The sequence below is a fragment of the Bombus terrestris genome, chromosome 4 (assembly GCF_910591885.1).
Source record: "Bombus terrestris chromosome 4, iyBomTerr1.2, whole genome shotgun sequence".
Taxonomy (NCBI): domain Eukaryota; kingdom Metazoa; phylum Arthropoda; class Insecta; order Hymenoptera; family Apidae; genus Bombus; species Bombus terrestris.
This window is the reverse complement of record NC_063272.1, coordinates 5,758,170-5,785,338: the sequence shown is the minus strand read 5'-3', so window position 1 is coordinate 5,785,338 and position 27,169 is coordinate 5,758,170. Positions and strand designations below refer to the sequence as shown.

General features: G+C 33.2%; 1 protein-coding gene across 10 annotated transcripts in view; it reads left to right on the top strand.

Moving 5' to 3' along the window:
- LOC100648358 (rap guanine nucleotide exchange factor 2) overlaps positions 1–27,169 on the top strand; it is a 250,571-nt gene that overhangs the window by 201,313 nt on the left and 22,089 nt on the right. For 9 of the 10 annotated variants that reach the window (XM_048404837.1, XM_048404838.1, XM_048404842.1 and 6 more), the window contains one exon: positions 26,701–26,799. In XM_048404837.1, coding sequence (XP_048260794.1) covers positions 26,701–26,799 — 99 coding nt within the window. Of the gene's footprint in view, positions 1–16,965; positions 17,694–26,700; positions 26,800–27,169 lie in introns of those variants that run through there. The other variant, XM_048404840.1, reaches the window with a different exon arrangement.

The following is a 27,169-nucleotide window of genomic DNA, read 5'->3' as shown; positions in this document are numbered from 1 at the left end:
ACTGCGTGAACGATTACGGATAAAAATTCACTAGGAGGATCGCTGCATGTGGGAGGTCTCATAAAATTCACGTCGTCGTTCGAGTAAAGGACAGGCAGAGTATTTTATTCGAATGGCGAGTGATTTAGTAGTTTGCCGCGTGTGAACATCAAAGTTTGGTAGAGTAGCTTAATAAAAGTGTTTGATCGGTGGAATCCAAATTATTAGATTTTTTGGTCGAGCAGGGTTGTACTCGATAATAACAAATAATAATAATAAACATGATGATGATAATGATGCTATTATTTATGTTATATTTAAGTTATTTAGGCTACCAGCTACTCGACTAAATTAGTGAACGTGTCTATACGAGCTTTTAATTGAGCGATGAGGCCAATTCTCTTGCAACGGGCTCGCTATTTCCCTGGGATTCGATTTTTATCCTTTGACACGTTGAAAATTCCGGCATACAATTCCATTCATCGAGAGCTTCGTGGCACATACTTCCAATTTTCCGTTGTTTGATTGTCAGGTAACAAAAGTACCTACCATCGAAAATTTGCTGCGAAAAATGAAAGAAATGTATTAGCCGAAATCGATTCAACTAGGAATTGATTGAATTTGAAAGTGATGATAGTCTGCGACAGAGGAAGTGTTTGATCAGTTTGATGTGATCAAATTTTAACAGAGATTTTTTCGTATATTTTAAGTGTAGGTTTCGCATTTTCAACGAAATTTGATTGAAAGCGGCGTTGAAGTTTGTTGTAAGGGAAGAATAACGGTAGATAGGATTTTAATTGAATTTTAGAAATATTGTGATTTGATTAGGGATTGAAATTTTTAGTTTGCGATAAAACGTAGAATTCAGAACACTATTTTCATTAATTATTTTCATTTTAAATTTCACGACTCGAATGAATTAGTTGAAACTGTTAATTTTGATAAAGTGTCGGAAGGTGTTTTTTAAACAATTTCGCTAAAAATTGTTTGACTTATTGATTTAAAAAAATCGGTCTTTAAATTATAAAATAATTATAAAATTATCAAATTTCGCTAATTTCCAAAGACATTTCGTTTATTGCTACACTATGAAAAATTATCAAGTTCTCATCAGAGGTACCAATATTATTATATAATCATCGAATTTCACCAAGTAAAAGATATTATAAAATCGGCATACAGAAACAAATTTCATTAATTTGGCAACAAAATTAGCGAAACACCATTCTCAATTTAAATGCTTCTCAATTAGAAATTGTTCGATTTCATGAAACATAAATTCAACAACCAACTAAACAGAACGAATTTGTCTTAATTATTGTTTCAAATATTTCCATACGTTTTTAACATTTTCATTAATTTGTTAAATATTTCCATTTACGTGTTCTTTTTAAATATTTCTATCAATCCCTCTAAAAACTGTTGTCTTCCAGAAATATTCAATTTTCATAAACTATAGTTTCATTCTGTTAATTATTTTCTTATCGCAATTCTGTTACTTGATGACCAAATTTTCATAACGACTAACTATTTTAATAATTACGTTCGTTACCATACCATCAAATACTTTCTATACAACGATCAGATAAATACATATCTATACGAAATCATTACCCTACTCGATCAATCATAGGACAAGACAGCTTCTCTTCAAACTAATTCCATTCGCGTATAATTTACAAAACGACCTTGCATCTCTTCATCTATCTCGAACTAACTTTCAAATTCAGAAAAATCTTCATAAATAAAACGAGACAGATACATCAAAAGTCAAAAGCAATTATAACTTCGATAAGTCGAGCGAAATAAAAGATATCGTGTATAAAACCATTCATCGAGTTTAGCGAAGAAACGAAATACTCGCAACTGTTTCGGTACACGCCATTTAAAAAGTGACGAATAGCATTCTTGGCGAGTCAGAGCCGAGCAAATCGTCGAAAGTAAAAGGAAAGTCGGAGTACACCGGATCTCTGTGCGTTGTCGCGCGTCGATTATGCGAGAAGCATGCATGCTCGGTTGATTTAACTTGGCTCCGTTTCACAGAGAAACTTATTACATGAAAATGCGACTACGGTTTACAGTTCCTTGCGGTTAATGGGCCCTGAGAGTGTGACAAGGCTCCGTTTAAAAATTTGCACACGAAAACACGTACGTGCACACGATCTCTCAAGCAGTGGGAAAAGAAAGTTAAAGAGTCGGAGCTTCGCTCTTAAAATAAATCGTCGGCCAGACAAAAATGTCGCTGGTCTATAGGAACGGCATCATTCAGCTTCGTGTATTCTTTTCTTTTTCTTGTTCTTTAATATTTCGTCGTATATACGTTTTATTAATATTAGAACTGTGAATGATTAAAATATAAAATTTATAGCGAAAAAGAAAGGATATATGCGAGCTTCGTAGTAATCAAATGTAGTAATCAACTTCTCCTTTTGTCAATTTCTCAATTTCGTTACTTCGTTATAATTCATTACGCAAAACAAACTGCTTTCTCTCGCATGAGAAAGTTTTTCTTCGTATTGTCATTATTATTCGTTTAATTTGTGTTATGAATGTGACAATATTTCTTTTATCAAATGTTGTATTCAAAATTTATCATTATTGAACGAAGAAAGCGTATAGTTGTGAAAAACGCTCAATCTTTCGTTTAATTCGTAATTCTGTATTTTTCAGGCTGCAAATACGAAAATTTTGTTCTCTTTGAACGTTTCACTCGAAATGTATCATTGAAAGTTTCTCGATAAAATTTTTTACCATCTTATTTATTAATAAGCATTTTCTAGGAAAAATGTTGATAAGATTACGTATAATGAATGAAAAGAGTATCGAGTTGTAAAAAATGCATGTTTCTGAACAGAACTGGAAGTGTACAACATATGATATGATTACGCTTCCGTGGAATCCTTGTCTCTGATTTAATTAAATATCCAACAAGATGCGATACACTGTTTTATACGTATGGTATAGCATGAAAACGTAATATACATCCAATATTTCGTGCGACGCAAATACAGATAGTTTGATTTTCGTGCTCGCTTTCTACAACACGAAGCAAAAGATTGACGTCACAGACGTTCACCTTTGCTCTCATTCCTTGGAAGTAAATTACTAGCGGAAAAAGAGAAGAGTAAAAACTAACTATGTATGCACGTTTTAATACTATGTCTAAAAGAACAGGAAAGAGAAAAAGAATCATTCGTGTTTTGGTTATTGATCAGTTTTTCTAATGTACAACTTCCCTACTGAACAAAGTATCTGTATTTTTCATAAATGTTATGTGTATAATTAAATGAAGAAGAAACTTAAATTGATTTTATGGTTCGTTTTATTTTTTAAAACCTATTTCTCTATCAAGATAAAATTGTGAAATTATATCAAAGAAATAAACCGAATAATAACGATTTAACTAAATTCTACAGACAATTCAGTATAAACGAGAGCAACAAGGAACAAATCAAACAGTAGCGATTCAATGTAAATTCTGAAAATTATTCTGCATAGACGACTGTAGCAAGAAATAAAATTCGTAAATAAGCAAAAAAAAAAAATCAAATAATGGTTATTCAACTATAGTTCTGAAAATGATTTTGCATAAACCTTATCTGTTATCAGTAACAGAAAATAAAAGTCGAATTATGTTTGCGACGCTGGAAACTGTTGCTATTAAAAAAACACAGTTAACTTGTAGTTAATTTGCATCGTCGAAGAGACAGTATCAAATTCATTTGTGACCCGGTTTACTTGTACAGTTAAATCGGAGCGGCCGGTGTCCCATTTCCCTTTCTTTTTAAATCCACGTTCCAAGACGATTCACTTCCGGCCAACCGCCCCGGTACCATTTGAATTCAAGGCTCAAACGCATCCTCCACTTCCTGCCACTTCCCTCTAACGTCTGGCCGCGCGAAAAACAGAATTTCTTTCCAACTCGAACCACCGCCAGTCTCGCGTTATTTGTTCTTGTTTCACTCTTTGAACCCGCTCGCGTTCGCGGAAAGTCTTTACTCATTGGAATCCAATTAAAATGACACGTGCAGTCTTTATAAGCTGCTGAGTAATGCCATACTATTTATTGAGACACTTTTACAACATCGTGGTATACTTTATTAGCGACAATGTAACGCAAACGTTCGTATTATTTTTATCGTGACGCTTTTAATAATAAATAATATTTTAGTTTTATTGGTATATTTTCAATAGAATGTTCGATAAATTGGACGATGAGTGATGTTTGATGAATTTGTACTGTTTTAGAAATGTGAAAATATTCCATAAATAGAATGATGAGTCACAAAAATATAATTTGTAGATCGTGGAGGTTCAAGTATTTGTGGGAAATTGAAAAATATGTAGAAATATGTAGAAATACATATGAATATGTAACATGCAAAAACATGCGAAATATCCAAATAATATACTCGTTTTTACAATGCTTAGAAAATAAAATTGAATCTTTATTTTGGTAGAAAGATATTTCGTATAAACATTCGAAATTAATCATTTCGATTTGATTATTTATTTTAATATTTGGTTTGATTTATATAAATAATCAAAATAGATATCTATATAGTATACATAGACTGTTAATAAATATTAAGAATTATATAATATACGAAAATCATAACATACATAATGAAAATTTGTTTAATTCACATTCATGATGAAACTCAATGTAGTTTCATAGGAAGCAAAATTAGTTTAATAATTTTTAGAATTTTTGTCTGGAAAATTTCCCATGAGAAATATGAAAAATGCGTTTGTGTCATGTTTGAAATTTAAAAAACTCGCTTCTACTAAGCGTGAACAAAGAGAAATTATTGCTTAATCGACAAATTAGATTATTTAAAACATGATAAGTTATGAATTAAAGTTTGATATTTATTATCCAAAAGAAGAACATTCGTGTGTCCTTTTTCTAGAGGAATAATGATTTTTTTAAAGCGGCACAACGCAACGGTGCACGGCCTCTTTATTAACGATACCTGAATACTTGAAATCCTCAGACGAATACTTGTGTCAGTAATGGTAGAATTAATTACCAAATTACTGGAGTTGCTAGCGTGTTTAATCCGGAACATGTGCCGCAAGATTTCCGGATATTTCTCGTTATTCGCCGGAAACGCCGGAACTGTACAGGCCGTGCAAGGAAGCACGTGCTATCGTGTAGACACACTCCGACAAATGTTTAACTTTCCTTCTAATTGATGGCTCGTATAATTAACGTGACATAATTTACATTGTGTATCTCATACAATCATATATATATAACTTACGATACAATTTATATTACATGATATTAAGCCGTTATATTTGTCAACGAAATGAATACTTTATGTTCTTCATGCTAAACGATCACGCAGAATTAACATATCGTGTTTCTTCTAATATATTGTTTGATACTTCTATTAGATTTCATAACCATTTTATGGATTCATATGTCGTGATAAAATATTCATGTAACCGAGCAAAGTAAATATATACATAATTATACGAATATATAGATAACTCTTTGTCTTTCATCCAATAGAAGTTATAACATTGGAACCTGATTCTAGGCAGTATGTCCAGAATATAAATACTCAAATTTCTCTTGTATGTATTTTCAAGGAACTGGAAGTTTTAAATTTCACGAATATCATAATAGTCAGTGCACTCGTTTTACAAAATTATTTCCACGTTCAGAAAATAATTCTGAGGCATATTAGGCTTTATAAGCATCATCTGAACTTTGAATATTCGCTTTCGACGCTTTTCATACGAATGCTTGAAATACAACGTTCAGTAAAATTAGTCTGAATCAAAACTATAAAAATGAAGGTATAATAAAATCTTTGTCCCTGAAACATTTCATTTAAAACAACAATTTCATATATTTTTATGGTACTTGTGCAAATTCTGGGAATTCTAGAAAATAACCGGTTCATCAAAAAATAATCAGCGAGAGCAATATTTCGCAAAAATATTAACCGAACATACGATGGAAGTTACGATACCAAAACTGTATTCTACGAAATCTATCAAGAATACCGTACTCGCATTTCTTCTCGATATATTTTCGGAGAATCGAAGGTTTTAAGTTTCATGAATATCAGAAGGTTTCATTAAAAAAAAAAGCGGAGCAATCAATGCAATCGTATTACAAATATATCTTCTGCTGCCAAGGAGATCCGACATATTAAACCCTATAATTATTAGTAGAAAGAGAATTTACATTGAATAAAATATTCTTTCTTGAGACATCAACAAGACAGTTTCATTCAAATCAAAACCTTCATCCAGCAAATCCCACGAATTTTACAATTCCTTTAATCGTCCAAAATCTACAAATCCTACAAAATCTACAAGATCTACGAGATAATGAAACGATGAGAAAGAAACGGGGAAGAGAGTGGCAAATAAAACCAAGACAACTGGAAACCAAGACAATTTCATCCAAATAAAAACCTTCATCCAGCAAGTTCTCCAAATTCTACAATTCTCTGCATCTCTTAATCCTCCGAATGTACAAATCCTACAAAATCGACAAAACGATGCACGATGAAGAAGAAACGCAAAAGGGGATTAACAAACATTTCGTAAACGATGTTAGCAATAAAAAGCGATGAGAATTTAACAGACCATGGCGACATTTTTATAAGATCGCTATATACTTTAGCTTAATTGGTACATCTTCGATAGAATACTCGATGAATCGGACGACGAGTGATGGAATATGAGCGTCGAAGAAGAAATGGAGAAGCTGTTTAACAAAATATTTCGTAGACGATGTTAACAATAAAAAGCAGGCGACTAAAAATATTCGACGGTGACAACGAAAACATCGTTGAAACGCATACGGCCGACCCAGATCTTTTTTCTCGGTTGCGCGATTCTCTCGATACACCTGCAGCTTTGCAGAACCTGCCCACACTCCTCGCGTGTATCCTGTGTTCGATGAGTCTGGAGCCAATATTATCGCAACACGCTCCACTGATTATAGGCTAGGCTTTGGCTGGCGGACAATGCGCATTAAAGATCGGCCGTGTAGATCATGTGCATCTCCTATCCGAGGAACGTCGCCATGGAACAGGACGATGCACAAGCGTTAGACGACACGATCGAGTCGCGTTGGCGTTTGCACGCCATTCCACGCCGCATCGCTTTGGGGTCACTGACCCATTTTATCGCGAATTTCATACCACGTTCCGTGAAACCATCGAGGTTACTTGAAAATGATGATTTATGTATCTAAATTGTTCGGTTTGGCGAAATTTTAATATTTGAATATTTCTGACAGGGGGAAGGGGGGAGATATATTTTGCAATATTTTATTAGGAATTTTATAACACGTTCGATAGAATTATGAGAGTTACTTGGAAATGCTATGCGAATGTTTTTAATTTATGATTTAGCGTAATGTAGGGGTAATTGGATTTTTCCGATCTTTGTAATTCGGATTTTTTTTTTTATTTAAGGAAAAGTTTTCGAAATGGATACGTGATTTTGATTAAGAAAATTTCTGTGCTCTCTTGCTTTTTAACAGGCGAAAATTTATACGCGATACGAGTGATATGAATATAGGTGAAAGCATCTTTCGTCTTTTTACCTTCGCGTAGAATTGTAAAGGAATACAGTAATATAGTTAGTGAATATTGGATCAACGATGGTTGGAATTTATGTTGCAGACATTTTATCGCGTGTTCTTTGATGTTTTGTAGGGGGTGGTTGTAGCCTTAGTAGGTAAAATTTATAGCAGATGTTCTGCAAGAATGCTTGAGAAGAAGTAGGTAAATGTATTAAAAAATATAGTAGGACCATTGCGAATGTCTAGAATTAAATCTCTTGAAGTACTCTAGATAAAGTGGATGGAAAAATTAAAAGATAAAACCAAGAAAGATTTATAACCGATATTAAAGGCACAGAGAGAGATTTATAACCAATATTAGGGGCATACTAAGTAATCAACAAATTCAAAATTTTTTTTTAATTGGATAATTTTGTTGATAAGGGATAAAATATTGTACAAATATAATATTAAGGCAAAAATGAAAATCTTCCTGTGTGAATGATATTCAAAATTAATTTAACTATTAATTTTTAATTTTCCAAAGTATATTAAAGTATTTGAAATACATTATTTGAATTGTTACGAGATAATAATTGAATGTTCCTATTGAATAAAGAAAAACGTAAAGTGACACAAAGAAAATGAGAACTTTTGTTTTCTTCAGTTTCGAAATGTTAGATAGAACAGTTTAAAACTAAGGAGGACAGAACACATTCTCGGTACTTCTGATGCATTTATAAGCGGATAAAAATAAATTTAGCTGGCAACTTTAACTTTCAAGGAATTCTTATCAAGTATTTGGAGAAGAGTAAGTTTTATAATCGAGGAAACACTTCCGCTTCGGTTTCGAAGAATTGTACTAGAATGCAATAAGGTTTTATAAGATACATACCTAGTATAACTCGAGAGATACTCTGTCGGCTATTTCCTTATGAAATTGAATAGATCGCGGATCCTTGTTTCACGAAGACTTGCCTATTCAACCATGAAGGACTTCCTTAGGTCTAGAAAGCTGTACACATGTAATCATTTCTATTCTGTGGGAACATAACAGTACTCTCTATAATTCTAACTTCGATACGATTATTTTTCCAGATATACCCTTTATTTTACCAAAAGTGTAAGATTACATTATCTTTAGCTATAAATCAAAATCAATGAATAACAATGCATGGTAAGTTTATCTACTCGATTATTTTATCAAAAAATAATTAGTGCAATTGGAATATTTGATCATCAGCTATAATTAAATCTCTTGAAGTACTCTAGATAAAGTGGATTGAAAAATTAAAAGGTAAAACCAAGAAACGAATTTTATTTTATTCAATCGATCTGTAATTACAATTAATGATTAAATTAATTATTTAATTGTCTATTGAGTTAACAAATAACTATTAAAATTTTCTTCGTTGCGTGAAATTAATATTTGAATCTAGCCCGTAACATAAATAGCATCAATCAGTTATCGTCATTATCGATGTTTACTTACACATTCACATACAACAAACAGGACTTTAATTAAACCTTGGTTGAATAGAACCTTAATTTATTTCGATGAAAACTAACAATTGGTTATTGATGATTAATATTACTCTGTATTTAATTAACGATTGATGATTGACAGCCAATACTTATAATTACCGATCGATTAATTTCACCGATAAATTAAATCATCGATTATTGACGATTAATCTCTCATAATTGTAAACATTAATCTTGCTATGATTTTGTATTTTCTGTTTTTTGTTTTTTTAGCAAGACAAAAAAGCCTTTGAGCGTTTCAATAAAAATTGTATCATAAAATGAAACCGAAAATTCGGTGATATTAATAATAATTACGAATTTTTCATATTTTCTTCGTACATTTACAAAATTGTTTAACCATAGAAATATGACTAAATTGAAAATGGTTGAAAGTATGTAAGAAGGTTAATGAATCAATTTTAAAAGTTTAACCAATTATTTCCCAACTTTCAATCGTATCTTCTCAGAAAGAACCTAAGGTATAGGAAATGAAATGGATATCATCATAAATCTATGGAACGTATGAACTGACCATGTAACGTGCTTGCTAACATATTCTATCGATTCTACAAAGGCACGTAGTGACGTATACATGGAGTTGTATGAGTTAAATTCTCAACTTTCCATTCATACTTCATATCTCGCGGCCACATGTAGTACGATCAACGTAGTATACATGTAACACGAATAAGAGACTGGATAATAGTTAGCGTTCTATTAACGATAATCGAGGACAGAAAATTGTATAGTTTGCAAGCAACAAAAATTGTCATTTCTCTTTTCTTTGCCTTGCATAGTGGTGTTCGTATCTTCATGCGCTAAAATCAATATCGTAATTGTTGAACAAAACAAGAGAGAAATTTTCTATCATTCCCGACGAATGTGTCGTCAATACTGAATAATAATTTTAACGACGAACTTGTGTTGGAGCCTTGTAAAGAAGATCTTGGAAAATTAATGGTTTCGAGAAATTTAGATTTGGTGTTATTTGAAAAGTATGTTGATTGAATCAATCAAAAAAGGGAAAACATAATTAGGTAAATTTTCTGTTTTTTACAAAGAAATCAAAATTTTACTTGTCTTTGATCTCATGTCAAATATCTATCTTTTTCTAGCATTTTAAACAATTCTATTCAACCCTTGATTTTTTTCACGGCGATCTTACGAAAACATCTCACAAATCACGATCAATATCTGCCAAACATCCAATCTCGAAGCTTCGTTCGATTATTCTAAAACTCCGATTCGTCTTCTACCTGTCCCTAAGGATTTCCTCGAGACTCGAACCGAGTAACTCAACCACAAAGCGACCACGTTACGCGATTCCCTGCAAATGGAACGTCGGTGTTCCAACTTTCGGACAGTCGAAATCGAATTCAAACTTTTCTCTGACAATCTGATTCCAGAGTCTCGAAAGGATTGGTATTTTAAGTTGGCTGCTTGTAATTAATGCTCGGTTGCGTACCTCGGGTACCTGTATCATTTACAGAATATTTAGTACAGTTGAAAAGTTGCTAGAATGTTGTTATAACAAGATACTGATACGAATCTATCGAGAAACAAGTAGCAGTTACTGCAATAAAGATCTATTCGAATGACGAATAATGTATTAGATCTCAAAATTCAGATCTCAATAAAAGAACAAAACTGTATCTTATCGTGCCTTTTTACAGTACGTAAATTTAATTAGTTCAATTTGTTTCGCAAATGATATCAAAATTCCACGGAACTTCCAAGCTCATAGTTTCGCGAGATGTTTCTTGCAACAAATAAAATGAATTATTTATTTCAATTTCTCACCTGGATTATTCGATTTATATTCCTTCGTAATGATTTTCGATTTTCTAATTAGAAGTAGATATCCGAGAAAGACTATAGTTTCACTCTTGTCCCAATAAATGAATAGTTCTATTGAAAAATTTAAAAGAATTATTTATCTATTAGATGATCAAAATTTTACTCAGATTTAAATCATACTATAAAATCCAACAAATAACTGTTGATTAGTTATTTTCCTACAACTCTTACAAACAGCTTTACAATCTTTGATCGACCATTATTTTATACAAACTACTCATTAATTATTAATCATTAATTATTTCCTGATTAATCTATCGCAATTCTCACTTCTTACACAAGACGAGCAGGTGTCCTAATACTTACTTACGTGGGTGTACATGTAGAATGTAGAATGCAAACAATGCGGAGACGATCCATTTGCACGAGATGCTTGCGATGTGTCGGTGCACGTGAACGAGCAAAGAGGGACGAGGACAGAGAGAGAAAAAAACGAAGAAAAATTAATATCCGCGGAGAAGATAGCGAGCTTATCGGCCGTTTGCCAGACAGGCGGCACCAGTCGTATTTCGTCTCTCGATCGGTTTAGGCGAAATCGCGTTCACATTCAATTACGATCGTTCGATTTTCGCTCGATTCGTGACGTGTGGATATCGTTCAATTTCTACAAAAATATTTCAGTGCACTCACACGAGAACAATTTGTAAAAGGTTTCGCGTAATCAGGAGTTTTATTAAGCGCAAGTGAATCGATTGAATCGCGAAGGAAAGTCCGCGAATCGTTTGTTCGTGGTTTTCGTTTGTGAGTCGATGTTTCCTTGAGAAATGGAATAATCGATCGTCCCTTGAGATTTACTGGAATAAAGGTAGAAAGAGTTGTGCAGGATTCTTGGAATATCTTTGGATCGGATTGTAGGGTTTATCCGTGGGTGGCGAATAGCTGTTTTGCGAATTCGTGGAGATGCGGAGGGTTATTGAGTGAACGCTGTTTTATCGTGATCTCTCGGTCGTCTTTTGTGCAAACGCGTATTTTCTGAGAACACTGGAAAGTATAGAAAAGCATTTTGTATAAGCAGGGATTGAGTTGTATAAATTTTTGTATAATTATAAATATCTTATGAGTTTAACCCTTTCAAGGTGGAATTTTTCGAATATTAAAAAATAAATTTACCTTTAAAATTGGATGAAATATCTAATTTTATTACCTACATTGTGAATTCTGTAAATGCTTATAAATATAATTATATACACATAAGAATAATTATATTAATAAAAAAAGAAAGGACATAAATTAAAATATTAAGTCAGTTTAGCCGAAAACGAACAATTATTTTGTAATGTACAATGTAGCGTACAGTAGATACATGTAACACGAAAGGGTTAACATTTCACGACTATTTTACTAATCGTTTACAAAAAATTATCAATAGTTTATTTCATTGTATTTATAATTGATTGAATCGTTATCTCTAATTTTGTTATCAACTTTGTTAATCGTTATCGATTTAATCAGTTGCAGATATGTAGCTACATGATTCACTCATTCATATTTCTTATTTACTATTTATACTTTCCAATGCACATTGTTGCAAATTATTTTTCTGTAATTAAAATTGTCACTTAAGAACAATAATTGATTTAACTTAAATAAAATTGAACGATCAAGTCTGAAACTCTTTTCATAGAACTTTTTGTTCGCTTCATTAATCGATTCGATCTATGTAACTTAGTATATGTTGGCAATGAAAGAAACACGATACCTGGATATTTTTATTGCACTTCGCAGTTCACGAATTTTATTCGGAACTAATTAACAATGCTTCACTTGTTATGTATTTTTAATATTTCTTTGCCAATACTTGCCCCACAAAATGTTCCATACCCCAAAATAATTTTATAACTTGATGTTTCTATGAGTTCTACTTGTCCTCCTTCTTTTTGCAAACATTATTGCATCAGACAAAGAAAGCTGAAGTAAATATCGAAATAAGCAAGTCAAGTTCAGATTCAAGAATTTGTCCAATGAACCATTAATCAATTTCAACTTTCCCAACAAATCATCCAACAATTTTTCATACAAATTTAGTCAACCAATATTTCAATTTTAATTAACCAATACATTATCTTTCTTAAACATAAACATTGAAAATGTACTGTACAAAATTCCTCGAAATTTGCTAAAAATCCAATGCATCTTAATCTGACAAAAGTTACCCCATTCTCGAACGCCCTTTAATGTTCGTCAATTAAATACAGTACAACAACCCGTCAATTATTCCACTGTAATAATAAACACCAGCGAGCCATCGAACCATCCCGCAGAACCAATCCAAACAATCATCGCCGCAAGCTTGTCCGTAAACCTAACTTCTCCAAGCGCATCTCTCACAATTCCTCTGTCCATACGCTGGTTCCCAAAGACTTAGAAGCACCTTTCGCATGCCTTCGAGGACCACGTCCTTTGTACTAGAATTTTCTAGTAGCAAATAGAAGGCGACAGTGTCGGCCGATTCTCGGCACTCGGGAGCAAAATACCAAAAACAAGACCAGAGGAAAGAGAAAAAACGTTGGAACATAAAATACAGAGCTTGTGGAAGAAAGAAAGAGAGAGAAATAGAGAGATAAAAAAAGGAAAGAGAAGAGAGTTTCACTAACATGACGCTTGGAACAAGCGTCGCGTCGTTGGAACGGAATTTCACGACCGCGTTTCTCGTCTCGCGACGAGTTTTTCGGTGCTGGCGTGTGACGCCAATGGTGTCGAGACGAGGGGCCGCAGGAAGAACCGAAAATAAAGTAGACAGCCGGCGAGAAACGCGTATGAATATGCGTGCGCTTGGCAGCCCTCTTGCTGTGCTTGGGCTACCGCCTCTCGCCGTGTTGGTCCGGCCAAAGGAGGAAATTTTTAGCTCGTTGGTATACATCCGTGTATACAATGCGTCTCACAAACGTAAAACCGCCCTGAAATTTTCAATTCTTACGCAGGTACAAGATACGGGACGGTACACGATAATGTCTGATTAGAGGTATCAGAAAATTTATGAATAAAATAGAGAAGAAGCCAGATGTTACTATGTTATCGTTAGAGTCTCATTTTAGTGTACATTGAGTACAGTTTTCAAATAATAAGCTACTACATACTCCGAATCATAAGGCGCTTCAAGTAAGACATCTATTTATAGATATTTGTGGATCCTACAGATATGAATATGCTGCAAAAAAAAAACAAATAAATAAATGCAGCGAAAAAATCACATAAATACAAATTCGTTCCATTGGCCAGGCGTTATAATGAATGCTTTACGTGAAATGTTTTACATATTTTATACGTTTCGATGTATTATTATTTCCAAAAACATTGTTCCTTAGTTGTAGTACAAAACGATTAATTTTCTACTATTATCTAAAAACTCGCTAAATTTGATAAGGGTTATTTTCATCACAAGCACCTCGATTGATGATTTTTGGATGATTTTATATTTTATAGTTATGAGACGCAGTGTTATAAACGTAAAAGTCTTTGCGATGCATCAGCCTCGGTAGACAGTTTACACGACTGCTGCATCCGTCATGAACATCTCTGCTCCTGTTATTTGTCTTAATAATTCTACGTCCGTGTCGCTCTATTTCGTGGAGATCCACTGTGTGTAAATATTTTAAGGAGATTTTTCACGAGACCGTCTCGACTACGTCGCACAGTGGCCATTGCTCCCTCTCGTTTTCAAGGGGGAGGATGTTTTCTATTATATTCTTTGTCATTTTTAAAAGAGCTTGCTAAAAAGAGCGTTGTTCATTCTGCCTGCATGGCTATGTTGGAATTTTTGGCTGAGTCGCTTGGGAAGCAATAGATGAAATTAAGTTTGAGATATTTTAAGGAGGTGGGCAATTTATTTGCGATTGATTGTTTAAGGAATGGAGTAGACTTTTTCATCTTTGAAAGATGGATAATTAGATTAGATTAGATGCTGGGATTGTATATAAAGCGGCAGAAACTTTTATAAGAATATTATACGGTGAATCGTTAATCGTAAAATAATTAAGAAGATAATTAATTTCTTACAGATATCGGTAAAATATTTCTTCAAAACTGTTATGGTTTATAAGACACAACTATCTTAGTCATTTTGTACCTTAAATTATTATATGATTCACGCGTAAGTCATTATTAGCAATCCAAGATAAGAATGTAAGTTTAGGAAACAAAAACACACCTCGTAAGCTCATATCTTCTGATAATATTCTCCAAATTTTTCCTAAAATTTCTCCCATATCTACTACGTTCTTTCAATTTTATGACAGGCTTCAGATTTCGTCTTAAACTCTTCCACTTCGAACAACACACAGTGGTTTGCACTTTAGATGGCAGATTTTTTTTGGTTTTTCTTTTCCATAGAAAACCTTGTGTCCTAAAACTTACATGATCGGGTCTATCCTATTCGACTTCTGTCCTAAAATTTCCCCAGACAAGCTTTCTACGAAACACGTGTTCGACCATGTGTCTACCGCTTTCGTAAAAATCACACAGAAGCTGAATTTTGTAAGAACTCGTATGAGAACAGGATCGATGAATGACGCGACATACTTTCTTTTTCCAGAACACTATGCTTTTAGCGAGCATTTTTAGTTGAGTTTTGCGTCTCCTTTCTTGTTACGTTTTTACGATAGTGTTTGTAATGAACCATGTGATACCATTTTTTTATGAAGATGAACTGAAATGCTTTTTATTATGTACTCTGACGTTATAGCAGCATAAAACGAGATGAGGTTTACGTCTGTGGGAAGGTTCTTTCGATTATTAGCTTTCTCAAAGTTTATTCTAATAATATAATGATAAAACTTTTCTGTTTTTCGATCAGTGAAATATTCTGTAATAATTAAACTAATTTAATGGGCGCAGAAAAGGTTGCCCTATAAAATTTTACAGTTATTAAAGTAACGTTCTATAATAATACAGATTTGTTTCTCTATAAATAGCAGGTTTTCGAGAAGTTTCTGCGTGAGTCTGAGTTTTTTAAAGTTACTTACGATTTATAAGAAGATCTCGTAACAATGTCTACGATACTATTTTTTTCAGTGCTTACTGAGAACGTCCATTCATGATCATCGCAGATTTTTCAAATTTTGTGCGAATTTTAGAACTGCGTAAATATAGAATCTTGTTCTTATTTTAGCGATGTAATTCTTTTTAGCAAACGTAACTTGTGTAAGCAGAAATTTTATATTCTTTAAATACAAGAATATTTTTCTTCCACCGTCGACTGAAATATCATCACGAAATTCCGCGTTATTTTCGAATATTCTCTGTCACAATTTCGACAATTCCAAGTTCCTCGTTCTCAAATTACTAAAACAAGGATAATATCCATTTTCTATTATTTTTCTTACTTAAAATGTTACTCCAAAATTGTTATAACTACCTTTAAACATTATTCTATATAAAACTCCAAAACTTTCGACACACCCTGTACATTCCTCATTTTTAAAACGTCCATTCAAATTCATGTTCTTGCTATCGAGATCCATTCGTACAGACTTTATTCTTATTTTAACACAAAAGATCTATACTTGGATTTCTATGCACCATTTTTGAAATACTCGATGCACAAAACTCCCATTTCTCTCCGAAACTTATCCAATTATAACTTCACGAATCTCAGCCAATCTTTCGGTTGGATTTCCGCGAAATCCTCTGGAAGGGGCATCCGTCGATCATAGAGAAGTCATTCAACACTGTCAAAGCCGGCAAGTTCTATCACTGAACGCTCCATTAGTCCACGATAAACGCTATCGCGCGTCCTATTTTACTTGTCCTATACGATCTGACAGCGCCAAGTATCGCCACGGTTCTCCCTACGTCACTGCGTGCGTAGTCACGTGACGACGACCAGTCGAGTCACTCTTTGGCCCTCAAGAATCGTTCACACACACGATTCACGATTCAGTTTATCGTGACCCGCGATGTGTTCGGGACCGTGCGTTAGATCTCCGATACATGTTGGCTCTGGGCAACCAGAATGGCCGTCTCCTTTCACGGGTAATCCAAAGATATTTCGACCTTGATACACAAACGCGAACCGATCCTCCGTGAATGTTTTATCGCGGATCGACTATCGGTGACTTATTAAGCCGAGCGAGGGTCTTAAAGTGTGTCATTTCAACGAGGACAGTGTCGCGGTTGTCTCTAGCACGAGTTTTACTCTCCACGCGTTTCTTTCTCTTCTTCTACCGATTGATAATATGTATATTAGCGTGATATAACAAATATACAAGTGAGTTTTTTTTATTTTAAGACGAGATGGATTGTGTGTGATTTTTTGGTCGTTTGATAAAGAAATGGAGAGGAATGGTGAAAGCACGATGTGAAAGGACAATCGAGTATATACGATTGATAGTTCCATGGAGTTCTATATTATACTGTGCTTGTTTTAAACAATTCTCTGGCTAAATATTAAAAAGTGAAAGAGTGGAGAAATTTTAGTTGTCTTTGTGATTTTATTCGGTGCACCAAGTTTTTAATCTATTTATGATTAGATGTTAGAAGATTCATGTAATTATATTGGACTTCTTGAGTTGTGTTTAAGAAGTTGAAGATCAGAGGTGTTTAATGTTATACAATTTTATGTGGATGAACGAAAGTGAGATAGAGGACTAAAGTGTGTTTGAAGAGGTAGAGTGAAATGGAAACTGGAGATAGTGGTTGAAAAATTGACGCGAGTGTATAGTTTCGATCGACGAAAATGTTGAAGCATATGAATCGAACTGGACGACCTCGGGTCGTCGTGAGAAAGAGGAAAGGTCGTTCGTTATCCAGAAGCTGGCCTGGCACACCGAGGCCCTTATCGATTGTCTCGAACGAGGTAAAAATATTCGTTTCGTAATTAAGAAAACACGATGACAGTCTTTATCGTTTAGTTCGTATCTTAACACATTGTATGCGGGAGACAAACATATCTCTCGTTGTATAGTCAAACGTAACTTTACTAAATATTAGTCTCAAAAGAAATATTCTGTCTAACTGTGAGAAAACGCAATAATTGTAAAAATATATAAAACAATTTTTTGCGTGCTTTTAGATAGTTACGAAATTTGTTCGTTTTAATTAAATGCAAAGATAAAATATAATGAATATGTTAATATATGTATATCAATAGTATAAATATGATGATGTAGAATATAATATTCCACTAAAAAAAAATCCAGTATTTGATGTCTAATAAATAGTAAAAGTTAAAATATGTTTTGATGTTTGATAGCATACGAATTGTTTTATTAAGATTCTATTCCACCCATAATGTCTTCAGTAAAATACAATTTGTAAATACTGCTATTTCCTGAATCGTTTAACTTTTAAATAAACAAGTGCACAACACGAATTTTGCATTGAAAATTTCTCCAAAAGGCTAAACCTTGAAGAAATATGTGGCTTTGATACGCAACGTGTTAATAAATAGATTAATCTTAACAAGCGCGATATCTTAACGAGGCATTTCGTTTCTCAATCGCGCAACGATATCGTAAAGAAAACATAGGATCTCGTTCGTTTGGAGTTTAAACTAACGAAATAAAAATCGAACGTGGTACGCTGCATTTACATACGCCGCAAATATTTCGTAGAATTATTTACGTGAATATTTAGCAAGCACGCGTTCGTGCTCGAATAAGGCGATGAGCATAGTCATAGAACGTCGGTATTTTTATGTTGGTAAATAGAATTCGAGGTTACAAATTGTGGCAAGAGGGAGAAGGTTGTTGGTGGTATGATGCTGAATTCGCCGTGTGTTTATTGCTGGTATGCCTTATTAACGTGAATCGGTGAAATAATGGGCGTGGAATCCCATTCCATCGTTTGTCTCGTGGTAAATTGAGCTAAATATTTTTGTTTGTCGTAATTAAGTAATCGATCTGACTTTCGTAGTGAAAAATTGTTCGTAATATTACGGTAGATTCATTAATTTATAGATTGAAAAGACTACGTTATGCATTGGAGCTTAGTTCTTAAATATCGATTTACAAGTTATATACGCGTATAAATACGTAATAGAGAAAATGTATGGACATATATATAATGTATATATTCAATTAACATATTTTATTGCAACATATTAATAGAAAATGGTCGCTATTTATTGCAAATATATAACTATTTAACCTTTATTGTCAATTACATATATTTCACTAATTTACTTTTCTAACTGTTATAAATCTATTTTAATTCTTTGTATTTTATTAGTATATTATTATATTAATATCAAACAGCTTATTTATAGCAAATTATTGCCTTATAGATATGCCTGCTCATAGAAGTTAAAATGAAATTACGTTAATTGATTATAACTTTTCTCGTAAACAAAACAAACTTCCAGTTACCAATACTTAAACCTTATCCATTCAGCTTGCATCATTCTGATCTTCTATTCAATCTTTCCCTCTCCACGTCATAACAAGCACAATATAAACCTCTCGACATTTGGAACTCGAAGATTAAAAATATATCCAAAGTATAATATTTTTATATCGTAATAATAGTATTACGTTTATAATAATATTATTACATCTTATCTTAGTCTTGTATTTTACTATTACTATAATTATCGCCGGTAACTAGCCAAGTTCGTATAAACAAATTGTTAAATTCAGTCTTATCGAAAACGAAGCATCGCGTGAAAAATTTGTATTCTATATTTTCGATTTATTTTGCATAGAATCACTCCCTTGCCTCTTTTGCCTGTATATTCATAAAAATACGAATCTTTATGCATTACATATTCACAGTCTATGATTAACAGATTTCCAATAACTCTGTTCTTCGTTAATGTTTATTGAAAACTAAATGAAACGGGTTAGGTTTTGCTAGTGCATAGTTAGGTTTGTTAGTGTATTCCATTCGCGGCAGAAACGCTCGGCTTTATCGCTCGCTCGCGTCTGTACGCGCGCGTGTATGCGCTCGCCCACGCGGAGCCGAAGGGCCCACGCAGAGCGTGAATATATAACGAGGACGAGCGAAAGATAAAGGGACAGGAATGAGAGGAGACGTAGCCCGATCGTCTGTTATCGAACGATCCGCGCGTAATTGCTACGCTGGGGATGAACATTTCGCACGACGTTCGCGTGTATCTGCGATTTCGTTGAAATTCATTATGGTTGTCATTTATTTGCTCTTCATTTTTGGAGATGCGTTTTTCAAAGTTGCATTGAGAATTTGATAAGTATATACCTAAGTTTAGTGGAACTCGGCTGATTTCGATAGACCTAGATATTCAATGTTTATTTAGGCACATTCTAAGATACGTTTATGTGTCATTTTGCCTTTCTTAGTAGAAAAACTTAGAAATTTTATAGTTCTAGGTACAAGGAAAATATAACATGGATGAAAAAGTTCGTTCACGAGCGTGGTTAATTCTGTTTTCTTTCTTTTCTTTTTTAAATAAAATGTTCAATCCTTCGTAGCCAAATTCGATGGAATAGCGAATTTTGAATGTGACATTATATCGTCACATACTTACATATACATCGATGCTAAGATAGAATTGTATTTAATATTTGATTTCAAGAAACTAAAGCGCAAATCGTTCCTGGAACACTCAACTTTGTCCATTCTACTGTTTTTTGATTATCAAATACGTTCGATATATCAATATCTACATGTTGGAAATTTATGGAGCAATACGACGACACGTGATAAGAACAGATGTAGAGTGTAAATATAAGGGTTTAAACTGGAACTGTTAATCTTGGTATACACAATTCCTCCAACTGTGTCCGATAAATTGCTTGATTTATCGTACAATCGACATGACGCGACGTATAAAGTGTAAATTCTTTCAGATTGTGCCATTTTTAGCAGTTAAATTATGATTGAAAACCAGATAATCATAATCAAATAGATAATCATAATACGAAATGATAATAGTAATGAGAAAAGTTGTTGAAAATAATTGCTGATGTAAGGTTCAGATTAAATATTGTGGTCGTAGTTCGTAGGCGTTAAGAGAATCAGATAATGAGGCTAATTTCAAGACTAATAGTTATCAAGTTAAACGAATGAAGCACTGCTTGGACACTTCAATATAAATTTATAATGCATCGATTAGTAAGAGCAATTTTCAAATTATGTACTTGGTAGTAAGATCGGGTGGACGTGGTTATGTGTATTTTGGAAATGTTTGACCATTAGATGAAATTGCCACTGGTACCAATATATAACAGTCGAGTGTATCGATTATTGGTGGGATAATTTGAAGTACTGTTAATGAAGTCTGAATAGAATATTCTTGTCTGCGAAAATCGAAAACAACTTTTTATTCTTTTTACGTAAACTTAACAGGTTAACGGATCTTTGATATTAATTTAGTATGTATTATTATTCGGTTATTTTTAATTTCAAATTTGAATCACGACGATGATAGAAGCATTTATTTTTTACCACGATCTGGCTTTGAAAATGAGGATCCAAAAACAATATGTTTCAGCTCTTATTCAAGTTATTCTCTAGAATTTTGAATAGAAATAATTTTGTGTATGTATTCATTTAAAAATTAATTTCTCCATTCACTTTTTACTTTTTATATATTATAATAAAACTTTCATAAACATTAAATAATCTTTAAATATTTCTTTCAAATATAGTGTTGTAAAGTAAAATGACAATGTTTTGTTAACCTTAATAAGTAATATTTTTTTAGAAAAAAGGCAAACATTATATGTACATGTTTGTCCTCCATACACAATACATTAAAACTGCTTGATCATAAAAAGAAAATATTGGAGAAGAATAATTGGACATTTGACGCGCGCACGATTACTACAAAAATAATTTCATCATCGAGACCCAAAAACATTGACCAGAATCGAGAAATACCGAAGTGTTTCGCAGTGTCACGGACAACAATTGCCGAACCTTGAGCGCTAGTGGAAACGATGAAGGTTCATGGCTAACAAAGCCACAGACTTATATTAGGCAGTTGTTAATCAGTCGACCGAGTCGATCCATCTAAAGTCATTCGACTAAAACATTTATACCACAACCTTGTTTTTCAGTGATTTTTATTATTAAAAATAATTAACGTAGCGGAAAGAAATGTTAACCAGTAATATCAGTAACCATAAACAATTTTTACTATCTGAGTTCAAAAAGTCGATAAAAAAACACGTCATTGATGGGTTAGAGGAAGAACACAGAAACTACTTGAACTTCGAGCATTAGCAATTATAACAAAGGAACTTTGGCAAGTGATGTACAAAAAATATTACACAAATATTAATTGTTTCATTGTAAATCTTAACATATGATTAAAGTGCCAAAATAGTCCAACAGTTAGTATATTTTAATTTAAAAAGTATTTGTTATCAATGTGTTATAAATATTTCAATTTACCAATGTTATTACGTAGTAAATTCTTATAGAAGAAGACTCAGGATCTTCAACTAAAAATGGACAAAGTTTCAGTTACTTGAAGCTAAAAAAATTAGGTCACTTCCACTTGATTAAAATTTAGTTACACGGGCAATTCTAAACGACTTAACATATTGTTGACGGTATACTGTGAAATAAATGTTACTTAAGTTCCCGCACATTTTTGGAAAACATGTCAAATAAGATTAAAATCGTTTATAAGATTAAAATCGAGTCACATCTCTCGTCCGTGTAACATCTAGAAAATAAAAAATGTCGATTCGCGTCAACAATGTATTGAAAATATTGGAGTCAATCGGTTCGATCGGCTGATGAAAAGTTATCCAATGTAACGCGGCTTAAGCGCTAAAGAATGACAAACACGCTGCGTTAGCGAGTCGCTATCCGATTGTTTATAATTCGTGGATTACGTAACGAAAGAACGTTCGTGGACATTTTCTGTATCGAATGTTGCGTCACGCGTTTCACGACTGTCCGTTCGCAAAGTCCGCGAACGGTACACGATTCGCCATTATAATTCGCGTCGGGCAAACAGAGCGTAGCGCGTGATCCACTTCGTTTCCCTTTTGCGCGTTTGTTTATGCGATCGAGCGGTGCTCATTGAGAAATCGGGTTTGCGACGTGTTTCGGACTGCTGTGCTATAAATTTAATGATAAAGACAAGATATACCATGACAAGTAAAAAATTCCACGACGAGAAATGGCAAAAAGTGCAATACCTGCTTGGCTAATGAATGTCCATGAATATGTAAATTAATAAATTTCTCAGTTACCGAACGTAATTTTTATATATCTACAGTTGGTCGTAAAATGATATTTCGTTTGATACCTAGTTAGATATTTAGTGTTTTTCATCGAAAGTTACGAAACAGTAGAAACGAGAATCTACGAGAGATCTACTTTGACAAATAATTGGTATATTTTATTTGAAATTATGAAAGAGTAAAAATATAGATTGACGATAAATTTATTTTTTATAAATATTTGTTATCCTATTTTATGATGTTTCTATGGTATATTATATTTGCATACATACATATATTGATAATTTTTGTCTTTCTAGTAGTTTCAATATTAGGTATCATTCCTGGATTTTAAGTAATATTTGTTTGATTCGACATGCATTAGTTTAGTGATTAGAGTGAGAACAGATGCTGAATATTCATGACTAGCAAAGAAATAATCTTTTCAAAAGAGTAAAAAATTTAATTAAGATTAGTGGAAACAGCTCAATTCAAATATTTAATTTAATTAGACATTAAAATAGCAATGTACGTTTAAATTCCTAATGAATAATAAGTATCTTCCAGATATGCTTCTATTCGTCATAAAATTGTTACTATTATACGACAATCATAACCCATATGCCGCAAAATGTATCTAAGAGAATATTTTCATAAAGTTAAAAGATATAAAAGATAGGAACGTCAACATTGAAAATAAATATATGGAGATTACTACGAGCAAACAATACTTCATAAATATTCTTCAACGCGTACGTGATATTTGCTATACAGTTCTGTGGAGAGAAATTACGGTGCTGATGATAATTGTAGGTATAACGGAGAATTGGATGGTTGCTTAGCAAGAAAAAAGAAATGACTGTTCTTTTTAATTTTTTGCGGTCTATAGCTGGAATAATCTGTATAGCATACTTTCACCTGTAGCATCTTCGATATAGCGGTGAATCGTGGTTTTAAAAGACAAATGAAATAAGTAGACACGGACAAGAGTGGTTATAAGGAACTGGTTAGCTCCAGTAATCGATAATTAACGTACTTGCTCCATTATGTAGTTGAGATTTCTAAGTTGAAAGAAGCTTAGATTTCACGCAAAACGAGTTTTACATACAAATTGGACGAGTTGATGGTAATTTTACGTGTTAGTTCAAACATAGCTTTAAGCGACTTGTTCTAACATAACAACTCTTCGGAATACTGACATATCTAACTTAATTAGTATGTTCAATAATTGATATTATTATTATTTTGCATTCTTTATGTAAGTTCGAATATCTATAATAGTAACTTAAAGATAATATTTTCTATATGTATGAATTCTACAAAATCGTATCTTAAACTGTATCTATTCGAGTATGTTAGGTATATATATATGATTTTGATTAAACCGTTCAGCTACTAAGCTTTTAAGCTCATCTTACCATTCTATTTTCTTTTTTTACACTCGTATCCAAAACAGGAAAGCAATAAATAAAATGGAATAAAATCTTGTAGAAAAACTTTTCTGAGGAAATGTTTACGTAGTAAATAAGAATGTTTCATTTTATGAATGAATATAAAACTTGATGTTGTTTGAAGATCATAGGTGAATAACAATGTCATATTTCTTATCTTTCGTAGAAGAGCAATTTTAAAATTCAGCACATTGTCAACCAATCCAACATCAAAGCTATTACTATGCATTTGAATCCGTATACAAGATTCATTACAAATATCTAGAATATTTGTATAAACAAAAAGTACACAAGTAAGTTAAAGTACAACATTTATATAGACGAATTGTACGTAAATAGAATAGAGTACTACAATATTCATAAAGGCAGATAGTACATAATTAGTTAAAATGTGATTAATTCCCATTATAAAATTATTATCGTAGCTGGTCTAAAATTTCTACATAGCACTGTGTATACGCAAAAGCATTCAGCCCAAAATTTCCGTAAATAATTTTCTACAATGATTATTACATGTCAGTAGAAATCAATTAAAAGTTATAAATCACTGGAACCTACGCCCCAACGTCACGCGATGCATGTTGGTTTTACGCGTATACATACAACAGTGTAAACACACATGGATCTCTGTGATATGCATTTTCCAGCAACGCTTTGTAGGAAGGCGTTTCGTTAATTTCCAGCGTGTCGAACAATATTTTTCGCGACATGCATGTCGCGTTTCGCATCGGCTATTTCCAATCGAATCAACGTATCGTCGACCGGTGGAAATTCAACTTTCATCCCAAAATTGGCTAAATGCTGTTTGCCTCTAACAAATCGAGTCGCGAGGGAGCGGTTCTGTGAATGGCGAGTATAATCGGCGTATCTACCGGAAGTCCGGCCTACGGGTTCCGGCCCCGAGCCACACGCTCATCTCGTTGTCTCTCGGTGTTCTTTTTTTCCCCCTTTTTTCTCTCCTCTCCTCTTCTCATTTTCCTTCTCTCTTCTGTTTTTCCTCCTTTTTTTTATTTCATCGTGCGTATAGTGGTTGAACAACGAACGCTGTTGACCGAAAAAGAGGGGCACGAGCCTCCATGTAACTCGAAGGGGCGAGAGAAGTTGACGCAGCTGCAGAAGTCGCAGGTGGAACCGGATTAGATTATCAACGCCATTTCTGGGGACGACACGGCTGCTTTCGCGGAGGAGCTGTTTGTCATTCCAGAAATTCGAAACACGCTTCTACGTTGACGTTGCTCTCGAGCTTGCGTTCTACCGGTCGAATTTAGAGCGAAAATGGTAGTTTGATGAATGCTGACTGTAGAGAGAGGGATTAGACGAAGAAACTTTTTAATGGAAATTAAATCCCTTGTTTTCGGTGTAAACTTATGCATTGTTAAATACATCGCGTGAGATACGAGGGTAAAACATTTCGTTAAAATATTTCTGCATTTTTTAAGATATATGTGTGTACATATAAGAATTATAGGGAAGAATGTGATAAGTGCGATTTTATTGATTTTCCGAGTTTCATGTTATTTAGTGTTTAAAAATATTGGGCTTAGCTTTTATATAATTAAAAAACGGAGAAATCTATTAGTTTTTATTTGTGTTGAGACACTTTTTCTTAAGATAAATAAATTGAACCATTACTATTATTGATTATATTGTTATAATATGTATATAAAATATATATAATACAATTGGTTGCATAGAAAATAATATAAGGAAGAAATACTTTTAAAATATATTCATTCCAAAGCGTTGCTACAATTAGACAATTAAAAATCTTCTATAAAAATAGAACGCATATATTTTACTATTCCTCTTAAAGGCCAGCAAACTTGCTGAATAAATCTACGAGACTCATCCTGATATGTATCCCCAAAGGAGATAGCTCTCACGTCAAACAATTCCTATATTTTTAAGCTTCGGAAAGTGTGCCCATTGCAGGTTTGCGAAAGATGAAAGGTTAACGCGAACCAGAAAATAGTGTGCAGGTTACGTTGTAAAAATGCAAATGTGTTATCACGAAAATCAGAAGAAAGAATGAGGAAACTAATTGCAGACGTTCTTCATGATTTTAAAAACATCGTTTGAAATACTAGTAAAATATTGAATATATTAAAATATGCGTTATTTTGACAGTTATACCTTTAGCTCTATTTCATATTAAAATACTCACGTTTATTTATAAAATGTCATTAAAGTCGATAAAAATCATCCTCAGTTGCAATTATTTTTCTAATTATCTTTATCCTTTTTTTTTTGTTGGCAGATCGACTATCCAGAAGTGCATGGAGGAAGGATGCATCGACCACCGCACCCTCATCCCATAACCGACCATCGACAGGTCAACTTGGTCTTCGATGATACGGTAAACATCTATTTTCGAATTCTTTTTCCCCTCTTCTCAGATAGAAATTGCAAGAGTACGTTCGGACAAATTTTACAAAGGCATTCACGATCGCGCTTCTTTTTTGACCCGAATTCCTGTGCTTGAACGATGCTATCATAAATATATTGATTCAAAATAGGCGAGACTCGGCGTTGGATAGATCCATCAGTTATTTCGAAATGACAGTCCATGACTAATTTCGACTGCACTGGCAGGTGAATGTCTTTTAAATGGATAGTAGGAAAAATTTATTATATTGTGGAACTTTCAAGATCACGTTATTCTGTCAAACTCATCATGAAAGAAATATATATTTATTAAAAACAAGAGAAAAAAAGATTTATGTACT